The sequence below is a fragment of the Triturus cristatus genome, chromosome 9 (assembly GCF_964204655.1).
Source record: "Triturus cristatus chromosome 9, aTriCri1.1, whole genome shotgun sequence".
Classification (NCBI taxonomy): domain Eukaryota; kingdom Metazoa; phylum Chordata; class Amphibia; order Caudata; family Salamandridae; genus Triturus; species Triturus cristatus.
In genome coordinates, this window is record NC_140592.1 from 259,143,115 (window position 1) to 259,159,234 (window position 16,120).

A 16,120-nucleotide genomic window follows, 5' to 3' on the forward strand; every position below is an offset into this window, starting at 1 on the left:
ATAGCAATATCCTTAGTAACTATGTAAAATCAGAAAATTGACACAATTCTCTTGGAACCCTTTGATTGAGGTTGAGTGTAAGCGAAAAAGAGAAGTAATCATGGACTCTATTTCTAACCAACATGACACATTTGTATGGGAGAAAGGTATCTTAGCACTGATAATAGGAGGTCATTAATGTGCTCGCTATGTCTCTAACCCAAATAGAAATGAAAAGCAAACTGCTGATAAGGTCCTTATTACCCATCATCAAAATTTCTTAATGTAGATCTGATTAGTGATCTACCAATGTGTTGAAGAAAATGAAACTTAGTCATAATGATAAGAGGGGACGAGAATGAACTACAACAAATAGGAAGCAACAGCTAAAATCACAAATGTATTACTGAAGATTCATATGCTTACCACTTGTACAATAGCTCTCCAAAGTGGTCTGCCCCTTGAGAACAAGAAAGAGGCACCTTATTACCATGAGATATGTAAGTCTTCCATTGACCTGCTCAAATGCAAATTGTATGCACTGAACTGTAGCAAGTGGAAATATAATTATGGCGCTTATTTTTGGGTCCTTGTAAGTAATTGGGTTAGCAGTTCATTGGGGTGAGAGCAGCACTAAAGTAATAAACACAATCCTTGTCGGGGTGAACCACATAAGTCACCAAATAATCCTGTGCTTAGCCCTTTGGTTGCTTGGCACAAAACAGTCAGGCTTAACTTAAAGGCAATGTGGAAAGTATTTATGCAGCACTCAAACCAATTTAGAAGAATAACAAAATATTTTACTGAATAGATTCACACAAAAATGACAGAAATCTAATGAGTAGAACTGGAGTTATGATTTGTAAAAAACAATTCAGGTGAAAATAGCACTAAGAAGTAAGATGTACCTCTCACACTCTTCTGATGGCGCTGGACCAGGTCAAAGTCAAAAGTTCAGACTGACCACATTGGAGCATTGGTCAGATAAAGGGTCCAGGTCTGTGCCAGTGAAGAGCTTACCTTTTCACAGTCCAAGTCCATGCGAAGAGCCACAGCTTGGTGCTGGCGGGTGTCACGAGGAGACCATTGTCGGTGCAAACAGCAATTTGCCTCTGGAGGTTATCTTTGGTGGGAGACAAGGGCACTCGTTCACAGAGTCCCAAACAAGATTTCAGATTTTGTAGACTGTATGGTGAAGGAGTACCTTCTGTGGCCATCCAAGGGTCGAGGACCTGATGGGGCATGTCCGGGGAGCAGAACTCACTCCAGCATAGGTCAACAGCAGGGTCCAGTTAGTACTGGTCAGATGGGCAGTTGCAGGAAGCCCCTCTGGATGTTTTTTGTCTCTGTACTTCAAAAGGGAGTTTAACCAAATTATTCTTGGAGTCACTTCAGGGTACTCTGAGTTCAAGGCAAGTGGGTCAGTTTACCTTCTTCAGACAGAGGGGCAGCCTTCTTCTGAATCTTCCACACGTCCAGGAGAGTTCTAAAGAGAGGTTTGCCTTTGTGTGGACAGCAATCTTTTCCATACTGCCAGTCTGGTTCTGGTCAGTTATTTCTTTTTCTGCTGGGTTTGGCCCCAAACTGTCTAGGGTGCCAAAGGCAAGGTAAGGCATGGTGTCAGGGTCCTTTGTGTCTGCTGCAGGCAGGGTCATTTGAAGTGTATTTAGGGCAGGGCACAACTCCTCACCAGTCATCCTTTCACAAAGATCCACCCCATCTACACACAGTCCCTTTTTGTCACCATATCTAGAAGTAATATACAATTCAGTACAGGAGAGCCCGTCACAGTCATGTGACACTGGACACTGGCAAAAATGCACATTCAGTTTAGACAGAAAAAATGCCACCTTTCTAAAAGTGGCATTTTTGGAATGGTATCTTAAAATCCAATTTTACTGTTAAAGAGGATTTTAGATTACAATCCAAATGTGTGGAAAAAGTACTAATCTATCTGTTCCAGTTCTGAAATTATCGTTTATTAAGTGTAAAAAGCAACAACAGCAATTGGGGGTCTGACCTTTGGTCCTTATTAGAGGAGTGCGGCCAATTGACCTTTGATAACATAATGAAAGGGACTAAGGAATGTGGGGAGCTATTAGTTGGTGTCAGCTCTGTCCCTTCAGGATCTCATGTTAACTCTTCTTCCCTGTCTAGTGAGCAAGTGGAATTCCGTATCCCTTGGTCCACGGCAACAGAAACAAAGTCCTGTACATGTGCACTGGTCAGCCCCCCAAACCCACTCAGTCTCCTCAAGATCAATGCCGAATTTGGGATATCAAGACTCCTAGAGGTCTGCCCTGAGGACTGGTCATGCCCCTTATGATCTTGAGCATCTTTTGCATCTTTGGCTAATTTAACAGTTTGATCTTCTTCCTAATCTTCAATCTCCTCTTTCTCGTCACTGTTGCACCAATCTGAGAGGTAAAAGAAGGTCTCCTGGCCTTCTCCCATCAATCCAGTCACCAATTGACATTGATGAAGGGTGTGAAAGGGACCACAAAGACTGACTCCCATGATCCTGCCCCTCTACATCCAATAACTGAGAGGTTGCGCCAGCCAGAGCGACCTTCCGAGGAGAGTCCCATGTGGCCGGAGGGGTGGGGGGAGTCCCCATTACACCAGGAAGTTCCTTTGCATTTACAGCATTTTCTGGGGGGGGGGGGAGAGGAGAGAAATAGTGACTTTAGATGCAACCAAGCTTGAAAAGTTGACATTCTTTTCTCTGAAATTAGAGGTATCTTGTGGCATTACCAACACACAAGAAGGAAGCGACGTGATGATAGAGTCCAAAGTGTGCTGTGATCCTAGTACGGCACCCCCACTTCCCACTACCGTGGAATCGGGATAGAGAAAATAGTGCCTGACTTCTTTTCCATGGGTTCCATAACATGGCCAGACAGGGCCAGATTACCACAGCTTGTCCCAGGCTGAGGGTAGCTGATGAAAATGTTTGGCCAGAATTCATGGTCCCCTTCAAACCAGTGCAGCTACCTTGGATGCCTTCAGCTAATTTACCGGGAAGGAGCAGCTTCCTCTCCACTTTAGGGGAGGAATGCACGGGGAAAGTCTTTGGCTGCTTCTTTCCTCGGCTCTCCTCTGACTGGCATGGTGGCTAGAACAAATAGACGCAGGATACACTTCAAAATAATCCCAGGCACTTCCACAAGCCCCCCAACCTCTGCCTCCACCACCTGATGCTTGAGAAATCCTGCTGTACATAAACAAGCAGAGTACAGCCAAGTCTCTGTCACAGTGGAGATTCGGGGGTCTAATTTAGAAATCATTTGGAGGACTTTGAAACCAAAAAAAACCAGCAGCTGCTTACTGTCCACCTCCCAAGAGCAGACAACCCTCTGCATCTGTCCACTGTGATGATACCCTGCGTGAAGGCCTCCTTGGAGTGCAGCCCATGTCTTTCCATGCTGTCTCCCTCCTGTAGCAGAAACACCTGTGCTGCCTGCACCAAATGCCACATTTCTGTGGGGAAGCTCTGCTTTATTGTTCCTACACTACCCTGAAGCAAGGGAGCTGACCTCCTTTTCTTGCTGGGGACCATGATTCCGAAATCAGAAGCGGCAGGGGCTGAAGAACATTGCAGCATTCCCAGGAGCTAGAGAGGCACGGAGCACGGGGCACCGAGGCACAGAGAAATCACCACATGGTGGGCCAAAGATCCGTGAGACCACTGCCAGGTAAGTCCAGCCCTAATCAGTCAGTGATCAGGGGAACAAAAGAAAATTCAGCCCATAGTCATTAGGGGCCACAGGAGGCGCTTGAACCTCTGACCGCGCCAAACCACACATAGCCGCCATCTTCCTACACTGAACCTAGTAGACGTTAATCAACATAGAATTATTCTGGGTCGTGACACAACATCTGATGTTAATACTATTATTACAGCTTGGGAGATGGCCTTCATCTCAGAGGGCTTTGTCTGTAAGAGTTTTCTTGATGCAGAGTAGGCCTTTGACTAGGTCTACTGATGAGTGCTCAAGAAGGGAGCAGACAACTGTGTAGGAAACAGAAAGAGTTCAGAGAGAAAAGGAGCTGAGGTGCTTGGGTGTGAAGGCAGCATCTAGACATCGTTTGTGATTGTGGCTAGCTAGGTGGGCAGAGACAGCTACAAAAAAAGTAACTCATAGGGACAGCATGGTGAAGGTGGCAGAAGTGATGGGCTTCTTCGGGGGTGGAGGAATAACGGGACTGCTTGCCAATTGGGAGATCATGCAGCTGCTCGAGGAGTCAGGAAGGATGGGAAGTAATAGCCAATGAGACAATTGCAAGAGCCATCAAGAAAAGGACATTTGGCTGCGATTAGGGAACAAGAAAAAGTAGCACAGAGAACAAAGTGAGCAGACAATATTAATGCAGATATGAGCTTCATATTGGTAGCCTTTTGGCACAGTACTCCTACATGATGACAGAACAGAACACCTAGAGCATGAGTTGTGAGAACCTTGAAACTTGACAGTTAACATTTTTAAGTCTTTATAATACATGGATTTGATTTCTCCAGAAAAGGTTGCAATACAAGAGCAGTATTTCTGGAAAGTGTACCATCTTCCTTTAAACTGTAAGATAGAATTGGACAGACTTCTTCATGTGGCTTGTCTCTGCTTCAGTAATCCAACTGTGAATTCTTGAAATGTATTAGACTTAAGAATATTGCCGAAATGAATCATGTGAAATAGACAAGTGAGAAATGCAAAATGTAAGATGTTAAAGAGCTCACCGATAACAGTTGTTATTGTAGCGGTTGTAACTTCCAAGAGCTGTCAAGCATCCTAAACATATGGCATATGAGAAGAATATCTGTGTGCCAGCATCCAGCCATACCTGTAAAAGGAAAACAAAGCAGAGAATCAATGTATGTGTCTGACCTATAGCAGTCAAACTAAGCTGATTGAAGCCAGTCTTAGCTTGCCCATTCCACAGATGTTTTATGATGCAATACTTTTATATCAAAGTTTTATTTATTGATTATATGTGTATTCGGTTATTTGGAATGTACTTATCTAGAGTATTATACAGCAAGTGCCAAGCTCCATGGAGCAGTAGAGAACTACACAAAAAGTCAGCACAGACTGAAATGGATTGCACTGTTTAGGATACAAAGGTAATTATAACAATGTGTTTTAGGTGGGGTTTTTTAAATGGCAGCAATGTCAACTAGAGCTATTACTTTCAATAGATCGAAACCAAAAAGAAGTAGTGAGAGGAAATAAAGGTTTGCAATATACATCCTAGCTGACAATCATATCCGTGTTCAAGGAGAACATGAATACGGGAAGAGGAATAAAGTGTGATGTCAGATGCTCTTGATGCATTGCATGCAGTTGAAGGACACTGCGTTGGACCCCTTTCTGCACACTTCTATCATATATTTAAACAGCAGGACAATACCCACATGACAAACAAAGAGAGAATATATTTTGTGCTATGATTTAAACCCCTCCTTTTTTATGAGCAGTTTATTACTCTTTCCTTATCATAATAGAATTACCAAAGTAGGATGATACTAAGAGCTTTATTACAATGTCTGTTGGATCACAACCGACAACAGGCCGTTGATTGCGGTGCAACCTGCATCTGGGGCAGCGGTCTGCCCGAAATGGTTGTAGGTTATAGGGACTGACCCACACTTCAGACGAGCTCAAGGAGCCAATCGGGCTGTCGCTCGGATGGTATTCCCTACAATAGGGGCGGTGCCTGTGGACACACCACCATAGGGATTATGATTGCCCATTCCAACTGCCTTTAAAAGGCAGCCGGATTGGGACTCTGTGGTCCTTTTCTTTGGGCCCCCCAAACATCCATGCCCCGTGTGCCAAAAACATCCCCAATAAACCAAAATAGGGCCTCATTACAATACACGTCAGATGAGTGTCTGACCGACATTGTAGCAAAATTGGGACCAACTGACAAGTAGTCAGATGTCCCATCCACCAAGTTATGATGCGACCGCCATGTAGGAGGTTGGAATCACACAAGCTGCAATGGAAAAAGTTATCATATTTTCCCATTGTCTTGAACATTCAGCACTGCTGTGGCTAGGTGTCAGGCTGTCTGTCCCTCCCTCTGCTTTTATCCACTCCTCTGGTTTTCTTCCATCTTTTGCATCCCTTTTCCTCATTTCTCAGCTCCATTTCTCTTGCTCCCCGGCACCCACTACTATTGACCAACAGTGCCAGATGTTTTTAAAATTGCACTGGCATTAGTAAAAATATTAGCAGCACCCAACCAGCTTCAGATTTTCTTTTCTACTTTCAAGATGTACATCAGGTCTCATTGACACACAGTGACCACTGCAATATGACTGACATATTGTGTAACACAATGGACTAAGAAGCAATGTGGCAGCTATAATGAAATTAGAGGAAATTATGTTTTCACACTTTTAAGGTGGCCATCATGTTGTGTCATGTCACATAGTGGGATGCAATATTGTGGCCTTCTTAAAAACAAAGAAACATTCTCTTTACTTTCAATGTGGTTGTCACATGGGACCAAACTAAGTTGCATCATGGTGGCTATCTTGAATGGCTGTCATTCACAATGTCAGTTTCTGCTATTGGCGGTGCCAACAAGTGCACATTTCAAAAGCATATGGTAATGGCAAGGCCAATAGTGGAGACCACATCCCATTGGCAAAGCAAGACTGATTGGCTTAGTAAATGCTTGCTTGAACCAGCCTCTCCCACCTTTAGACGTATGACAAATTCCCACAGCAAACATGTTTATTGAAGATTCAGGGGTGGGTGATCAGTACTGTAATGATTTAGATATTTTTTAGGCTGCCTTTGCTTGCTCTGCATAGCCACATATCACATATTTGTTTTTGCTAAATTATTTTGAAAAAAATGCTGTACATGTTGTTGGTTATTCAGGGACTCTTCTTGGGATTTCATCTACCCATTTGTACAATGTTGCTTGGAATACATAACAACATAGTGTACTGTAACTACATACACCAGGTATGGGGTCTTCGCCCAATCCCAGAGATCGCAAATATATCACTGTACTCACATAGTGAGGGTAGACCTAGACAGATATATAATTTGCCATGGTGGGAATGTTTGTACTATACAATCTGTTGGTAATGCTAATTGCCTTGTTTAGTTGCATCTGCCTAATGAGCGCAGTACATTTGCTTCATTATAGACCACAATAGTTTTAAAAGGTGTATTATTAACTTACTTCATGCCTTGAGAAACGAAAGAGCAGGATCTGTTTCCAAGGTCCCCATGGGAACTAGAGGGTCATGTTGGAGGTTGCAGAACTTATATGTTTCTCTGGGATGTCAATCCCATGCCTAGCAATATTTTGCCCCTTGAGCACTATAAATATATTGTTTATACTAGTAGTTCAGCCCAACCTGCTATAAGCAACAAGCACCAATATTCTGCGGCATGTGCCTCCATTCATGTTGTAGTGCTGGATGGTGAATTCCAAGCACAAAACACTTGCATGCAGTCCTTAGGTGGCTGCACTGTGCAGTTAGCTGAACTGAAAGCATTAATTAGTTCTTGCACAGGCAAAAACACATTTAAAACTTAAAGCTAAAAAATATTTCTCATTGCCATTCCTGAAATCAAAAACAAATGGTGATATTCACAGACGCAGCTACACTTGTGAGTAAGTTACATTTGTAAGTTTACTCTTACACTGTTGAATAACTTTACTACTTTTGTCTATTCAACATTTACCAGAATAAAGTTATTAAATAGTGTAGATTTACATGTCTCCACCAAGAGTAAGCTCAATACCACCCATAGACAACCAATAATATTGCAACATCCTCTTATGGAAAATATTGGAGACTGAATTATTCTGAATATATATGTGTGTATATATATATATTCCAGCTCAGTCACAATGATGTGAAGCACTCACGGGGCAACAGGTAGGTTGTTAGGCATTTCTTTATTGAAAGACGCGTTTCGGCGGGATGCCTCATCAGTTTCACGAAATGCTCAATATTCCCGGTCTAATCGTTGGTATAAATATACTGTCCTTAGTTCTCATTGGATATTGACGGGCCAATGGCAAAGCTGCTCTCACTGTCTTCAGCCAATGCAGCGATCTTTCTGTGCGTTGCCCTCTTGGCCCCTGGAATTGAACACCATGTCCCCCTCGCCAGCTGGTGCATCTGCGATATAGCCGCAGGCGTCGGTCGAATGGCTCGGCGTCATCAAGCTTGTATAGCTTACGACCTAAATGGTCGACGGTGCACGCATTGCAGCAGCGGTTCAAGCAAGAATAAATCCAGGCTCCAAGTCCCACCTTATTGCTGAACTCTTCAGGCGGGTGCTGTAGTTCGCGAGGTGGGGATCGCGATTAAATGTTCCAGCTCAGTCACAATGATGTGAAGCACTCACGGGGCAACAGGTAGGTTGTTAGGCATTTCTTTATTGAAAGACGCGTTTCGGCGGGATGCCTCATCAGTTTCACGAAATGCTCAATATTCCCGGTCTAATCGTTGGTATAAATATACTGTCCTTAGTTCTCATTGGATATTGACGGGCCAATGGCAAAGCTGCTCTCACTGTCTTCAGCCAATGCAGCGATCTTTCTGTGCGTTGCCCTCTTGGCCCCTGGAATTGAACACCATGTCCCCCTCGCCAGCTGGTGCATCTGCGATATAGCCGCAGGCGTCGGTCGAATGGCTCGGCGTCATCAAGCTTGTATAGCTTACGACCTAAATGGTCGACGGTGCACGCATTGCAGCAGCGGTTCAAGCAAGAATAAATCCAGGCTCCAAGTCCCACCTTATTGCTGAACTCTTCAGGCGGGTGCTGTAGTTCGCGAGGTGGGGATCGCGATTAAATGTTCCAGCTCAGTCACAATGATGTGAAGCACTCACGGGGCAACAGGTAGGTTGTTAGGCATTTCTTTATTGAAAGACGCGTTTCGGCGGGATGCCTCATCAGTTTCACGAAATGCTCAATATTCCCGGTCTAATCGTTGGTATAAATATACTGTCCTTAGTTCTCATTGGATATTGACGGGCCAATGGCAAAGCTGCTCTCACTGTCTTCAGCCAATGCAGCGATCTTTCTGTGCGTTGCCCTCTTGGCCCCTGGAATTGAACACCATGTCCCCCTCGCCAGCTGGTGCATCTGCGATATAGCCGCAGGCGTCGGTCGAATGGCTCGGCGTCATCAAGCTTGTATAGCTTACGACCTAAATGGTCGACGGTGCACGCATTGCAGCAGCGGTTCAAGCAAGAATAAATCCAGGCTCCAAGTCCCACCTTATTGCTGAACTCTTCAGGCGGGTGCTGTAGTTCGCGAGGTGGGGATCGCGATGAAATGTTCCAGCTCAGTCACAATGATGTGAAGCACTCACGGGGCAACAGGTAGGTTGTTAGGCATTTCTTTATTGAAAGACGCGTTTCGGCGGGATGCCTCATCAGTTTCACGAAATGCTCAATATTCCCGGTCTAATCGTTGGTATAAATATACTGTCCTTAGTTCTCATTGGATATTGACGGGCCAATGGCAAAGCTGCTCTCACTGTCTTCAGCCAATGCAGCGATCTTTCTGTGCGTTGCCCTCTTGGCCCCTGGAATTGAACACCATGTCCCCCTCGCCAGCTGGTGCATCTGCGATATAGCCGCAGGCGTCGGTCGAATGGCTCGGCGTCATCAAGCTTGTATAGCTTACGACCTAAATGGTCGACGGTGCACGCATTGCAGCAGCGGTTCAAGCAAGAATAAATCCAGGCTCCAAGTCCCACCTTATTGCTGAACTCTTCAGGCGGGTGCTGTAGTTCGCGAGGTGGGGATCGCGATTAAATGTTCCAGCTCAGTCACAATGATGTGAAGCACTCACGGGGCAACAGGTAGGTTGTTAGGCATTTCTTTATTGAAAGACGCGTTGCGGCGGGATGCCTCATCAGTTTCACGAAATGCTCAATATTCCCGGTCTAATCGTTGGTATAAATATACTGTCCTTAGTTCTCATTGGATATTGACGGGCCAATGGCAAAGCTGCTCTCACTGTCTTCAGCCAATGCAGCGATCTTTCTGTGCGTTGCCCTCTTGGCCCCTGGAATTGAACACCATGTCCCCCTCGCCAGCTGGTGCATCTGCGATATAGCCGCAGGCGTCGGTCGGATGGCTCGGCGTCATCAAGCTTGTATAGCTTACGACCTAAATGGTCGACGGTGCACGCATTGCAGCAGCGGTTCAAGCAAGAATAAATCCAGGCTCCAAGTCCCACCTTATTGCTGAACTCTTCAGGCGGGTGCTGTAGTTCGCGAGGTGGGGATCGCGATTAAATGTTCCAGCTCAGTCACAATGATGTGAAGCACTCACGGGGCAACAGGTAGGTTGTTAGGCATTTCTTTATTGAAAGACGCGTTTCGGCGGGATGCCTCATCAGTTTCACGAAATGCTCAATATTCCCGGTCTAATCGTTGGTATAAATATACTGTCCTTAGTTCTCATTGGATATTGACGGGCCAATGGCAAAGCTGCTCTCACTGTCTTCAGCCAATGCAGCGATCTTTCTGTGCGTTGCCCTCTTGGCCCCTGGAATTGAACACCATGTCCCCCTCGCCAGCTGGTGCATCTGCGATATAGCCGCAGGCGTCGGTCGAATGGCTCGGCGTCATCAAGCTTGTATAGCTTACGACCTAAATGGTCGACGGTGCACGCATTGCAGCAGCGGTTCAAGCAAGAATAAATCCAGGCTCCAAGTCCCACCTTATTGCTGAACTCTTCAGGCGGGTGCTGTAGTTCGCGAGGTGGGGATCGCGATTAAATGTTCCAGCTCAGTCACAATGATGTGAAGCACTCACGGGGCAACAGGTAGGTTGTTAGGCATTTCTTTATTGAAAGACGCGTTTCGGCGGGATGCCTCATCAGTTTCACGAAATGCTCAATATTCCCGGTCTAATCGTTGGTATAAATATACTGTCCTTAGTTCTCATTGGATATTGACGGGCCAATGGCAAAGCTGCTCTCACTGTCTTCAGCCAATGCAGCGATCTTTCTGTGCGTTGCCCTCTTGGCCCCTGGAATTGAACACCATGTCCCCCTCGCCAGCTGGTGCATCTGCGATATAGCCGCAGGCGTCGGTCGAATGGCTCGGCGTCATCAAGCTTGTATAGCTTACGACCTAAATGGTCGACGGTGCACGCATTGCAGCAGCGGTTCAAGCAAGAATAAATCCAGGCTCCAAGTCCCACCTTATTGCTGAACTCTTCAGGCGGGTGCTGTAGTTCGCGAGGTGGGGATCGCGATTAAATGTTCCAGCTCAGTCACAATGATGTGAAGCACTCACGGGGCAACAGGTAGGTTGTTAGGCATTTCTTTATTGAAAGACGCGTTTCGGCGGGATGCCTCATCAGTTTCACGAAATGCTCAATATTCCCGGTCTAATCGTTGGTATAAATATACTGTCCTTAGTTCTCATTGGATATTGACGGGCCAATGGCAAAGCTGCTCTCACTGTCTTCAGCCAATGCAGCGATCTTTCTGTGCGTTACCCTCTTGGCCCCTGGAATTGAACACCATGTCCCCCTCGCCAGCTGGTGCATCTGCGATATAGCCGCAGGCGTCGGTCGAATGGCTCGGCGTCATCAAGCTTGTATAGCTTACGACCTAAATGGTCGACGGTGCAGGCATTGCAGCAGCGGTTCAAGCAAGAATAAATCCAGGCTCCAAGTCCCACCTTATTGCTGAACTCTTCAGGCGGGTGCTGTAGTTCGCGAGGTGGGGATCGCGATTAAATGTTCCAGCTCAGTCACAATGATGTGAAGCACTCACGGGGCAACAGGTAGGTTGTTAGGCATTTCTTTATTGAAAGACGCGTTTCGGCGGGATGCCTCATCAGTTTCACGAAATGCTCAATATTCCCGGTCTAATCGTTGGTATAAATATACTGTCCTTAGTTCTCATTGGATATTGACGGGCCAATGGCAAAGCTGCTCTCACTGTCTTCAGCCAATGCAGTGATCTTTCTGTGCGTTGCCCTCTTGGCCCCTGGAATTGAACACCATGTCCCCCTCGCCAGCTGGTGCATCTGCGATATAGCCGCAGGCGTCGGTCGAATGGCTCGGCGTCATCAAGCTTGTATAGCTTACGACCTAAATGGTCGACGGTGCACGCATTGCAGCAGCGGTTCAAGCAAGAATAAATCCAGGCTCCAAGTCCCACCTTATTGCTGAACTCTTCAGGCGGGTGCTGTAGTTCGCGAGGTGGGGATCGCGATTAAATGTTCCAGCTCAGTCACAATGATGTGAAGCACTCACGGGGCAACAGGTAGGTTGTTAGGCATTTCTTTATTGAAAGACGCGTTTCGGCGGGATGCCTCATCAGTTTCACGAAATGCTCAATATTCCCGGTCTAATCGTTGGTATAAACATTTAATCGCGATCCCCACCTCGCGAACTACAGCACCCGCCTGAAGAGTTCAGCAATAAGGTGGGACTTGGAGCCTGGATTTATTCTTGCTTGAACCGCTGCTGCAATGCGTGCACCGTCGACCATTTAGGTCGTAAGCTATACAAGCTTGATGACGCCGAGCCATTCGACCGACGCCTGCGGCTATATCGCAGATGCACCAGCTGGCGAGGGGGACATGGTGTTCAATTCCAGGGGCCAAGAGGGCAACGCACAGAAAGATCGCTGCATTGGCTGAAGACAGTGAGAGCAGCTTTGCCATTGGCCCGTCAATATCCAATGAGAACTAAGGACAGTATATTTATACCAACGATTAGACCGGGAATATTGAGCATTTCGTGAAACTGATGAGGCATCCCGCCGAAACGCGTCTTTCAATAAAGAAATGCCTAACAACCTACCTGTTGCCCCGTGAGTGCTTCACATCATTGTGACTGAGCTGGAACATTTAATCGCGATCCCCACCTCGCGAACTACAGCACCCGCCTGAAGAGTTCAGCAATAAGGTGGGACTTGGAGCCTGGATGTATATATATATATATATATATATATGTATATATATGGTGTATATATATTTTGAGGAATACAAATCTTGGTGCACTACAGAAACTGGGCTGCAGCGCTTCCTTCTGATGTGTTTAATGACGGGCAGCTCCTTGCCTGTATTGCTGAAGCCGCCCTGCAGGGTTGGGGGCTCCCCAAATCTCAGAGGTTGCTTTGGATTGAATTTGGAAGCATGCCACTTGCGTTCCATAAAGATATTATATTTCGGCAGCACTGCACAACTTGATGAACATTTATATAAGTAGTTTCACCATATTGGATGATGAACTTCTTTTTAAGTTGAAGGCACTATGGAACATTTAACCAGACTGTCTTTTAATTGAAGTACTCATGCACATTTGCACTTTATGAAAAACTGTATTGAAGGGTTTGAGATGCTATTAGGCTTTATTTGCACAGTACAGTGCATTTCTGAGAAAAGTATAAAAATAGAATTATGGGAATTAGGGGCTTTTTACAGTTAGAAAGTCATGTGACAGCCTGGTGATGTAAGTGCATGGTCAGCATGTGACAGAATTGGATGCACCTGTGATCAAGGCTCCTTGGAGCCGAAACGCATCTGGAAAGTAGAAAAATGGCATGCTGCTCTGATCATTGAGGAATAAAATGATTGGTGCACTACAGAAACCTTTGATATTTATATATTGACTCGTGGTCGGGAAGAATCCCGCAGCGCATTTAGCTAGGGAAATAATAAAAGACTACCTTAATTGTGATAAGGGAAGGGGAATACCCTTGTTTGCTGCTGTTAGGAAGAGCTTGATCAGTTCGAATCTAGAGCGTATATTTTTAAATCCTATCGACTCAGAAGGTATAAGTAAAAAAAACTACAAAAGGCACTTTACGCTGTTTACAGTAAAACCAGATATGAAACAGAGATACAGAAATCTTCAGCTGCCAGATATATGATGATCGAGAATACCTCCCATTCACCATCTAGCTACTTTTAAAACCTATTGGCCACTGGGAGAGGGGTTTGCTCTTTCGATTAAGGGTCGACACAATTACATTTCTGCTCAGTTTCCCTCTGGGGTACAATTCTAATCTTGATCATCTTCCATGCCCTTGTAATGAACAATGTAATCAATCAATGTTGCATTTTTTATTCTTTTGCAACTTTTATCTAAAATACACTAAATGGTTTTGATGCCATTTTTTAAGACTATACTTTTGATTGATTACAAGGCAGCCTCTAGGCAAATCGTTACTTTGGAAGATGAGGAGCTAAACTTGCGTGTAGGTTCCTTCTTGAAAGCTGCAGCACGTGCTCATAATTCAATGTGTACCCTTTGAAGCCTGTTTGTGCTAATTTTATATTATATATTGTAGATACATCCTGTCGAACTCTGTTTTTATATTGTATTTTTAACCTGGATCGAAAATTTGTTTGATGCCTGATCGGAAATTATTTTTTTTACTATCTGTTTCATTTTTAATTACCCCCCCCTTATCTTACCTTGGTATCATTGGTATATGCTGCTATTTTTGGATTGGTGCTTTTATGGATATATATTGTATCTGAATAAAGATTTTGATTGATTGATTGAAAAAAAAAATATATATATATTTAGATATAGACATATATGTCACTGACCATGCCATGAACTAACTATAATGGCCAAATTTCTCTGGTTTTCTATGAGAGAAATGTCCAACTAACTATAAAGTCCCTGAAACCTGTGGTTTTTTAAATGATAATTTCTAACTATAACGTCCCTGAAACCTATATTTTTTCAGTGAATTTCAAAGGTTTTTTAAATGCTAATTTCTAACTGTAACGTCCCTGTGCCTATGGCTTTTTCAGTGAATTGCAAAGGTTTTTTAAATGATAATTTCTAACTATGACTACAGAGGTAGGACATGTGCAAAAAGAGGAAGAAAGGCGCAGGAATAAACAAGAGGAATGCAGAAAGATGCAACAGAAGTCCAGAAAGACGAAGAAAAGTGCAGAAAGAAGCAAGAGATATGCAGAAAGAACCAAAAGAGGTGCAGAAAGAGGCCTTGTTGCAAAATCATCCTATGCCCCCAACTTTTTGCTGACTCATGGCGCACTGTTGCACGGGAGATAAAGACCACTTGTGTCCTGAGGTCCTCAGGACAAAAAAGGACCTCATCACTCCACCAGCAGTGCGCCAAGAGGCGCATTTGCGGAGTGGTATAAAAAGGAGCATGGCCTCGGACCACCTCTCAGCAATCCAGCTCTATGGTGCTTACTGAAGGTATCTGGTGGGCTAGTTGGCCCCCAGGGACCCTCAGTATACAAGAGGAATTAATTCCCCAACTTACAACGTGCTAGGGGGCGCGTTTGCACAGAGGTGCAGGGAGGGGGCGGGCCTTCAGCGAGATGCCAGGTTTTTTTCTATTGTTTTTTTAGTAGAGGGGCTGTGTGACACCCCTTCTCTTAGCATTTTGGCAGCCCTGGGGACCCCATCCCCCAGGGCCTGACCCCCTTTTTATAAAAATAAACAGAAGGAGGCCATGTGGTCCCCCTTCCCTCGGCCAATTCAGCCCTATGGACCCCATCCCCCGGGCATGGCCTCCTTTTTTAAATGTATTTCTAGGGAAGGGGGGCCGCGTGGCCCCCCTTTCCTAGGCCACTATTGGCCTCGGGGACCCCATCCCCCTGGGCCAGCCTTTCCATTTTTTTAAATTAACTGGGATGGGGGGCCGGATTTTTTTCTATTGTTTTTTTGAAGTGGGGCTGTGTGACCCCCCTTCTTTTAGCATTTTGGTGGCCCTAGGGACCCCATCACCCAGGGCCCGAACCCTTTTTTATTTTTAAAACGGAAGGAGGCCACGCAGCCCCCCTTCCCTGGGCCAATTCAGCCCCATGAACCCCATCCCCTGGGGCATGGCCTCCTTTTTTAAATGTATTTCTAGGGAAGGGGGGCCACGTGGTCCCCTTCCCTGGGCCACTTTAGCCCCGAGAACCCCATCTCCCGGGGCATGGCCTGTTTAAAAAACAAATATTTAATGGAAAGTGGGGCCGCGTGGCTCCCATTCCCTAGGCCACTATTGGCCTTGTGGACCCCATCCCCCGGGTATGGCCTTTCAGTTTTTTTTTAATTAACTGGGAGGGGGGCCGAGTTGCCCCCCTCCCGGGCCAACTTCTGGCCTCGGGGACCCCATCCGCTGGGGCAGCCCTTTGCATTGGGGACCGTGGGG

General features: G+C 45.5%; 1 protein-coding gene across 1 annotated transcript in view; it reads right to left on the reverse strand.

The window, feature by feature from the left end:
- Positions 1–16,120, reverse strand: part of LOC146797709 (sodium- and chloride-dependent GABA transporter 3) — a 929,762-nt gene that overhangs the window by 188,597 nt on the left and 725,045 nt on the right. The window contains exon 8 of the mRNA XM_085624875.1: positions 4,715–4,818. Within this exon, the coding sequence (XP_085481001.1) occupies positions 4,715–4,818 (104 nt within the window). The remainder of the gene's footprint in view (positions 1–4,714; positions 4,819–16,120) is intronic.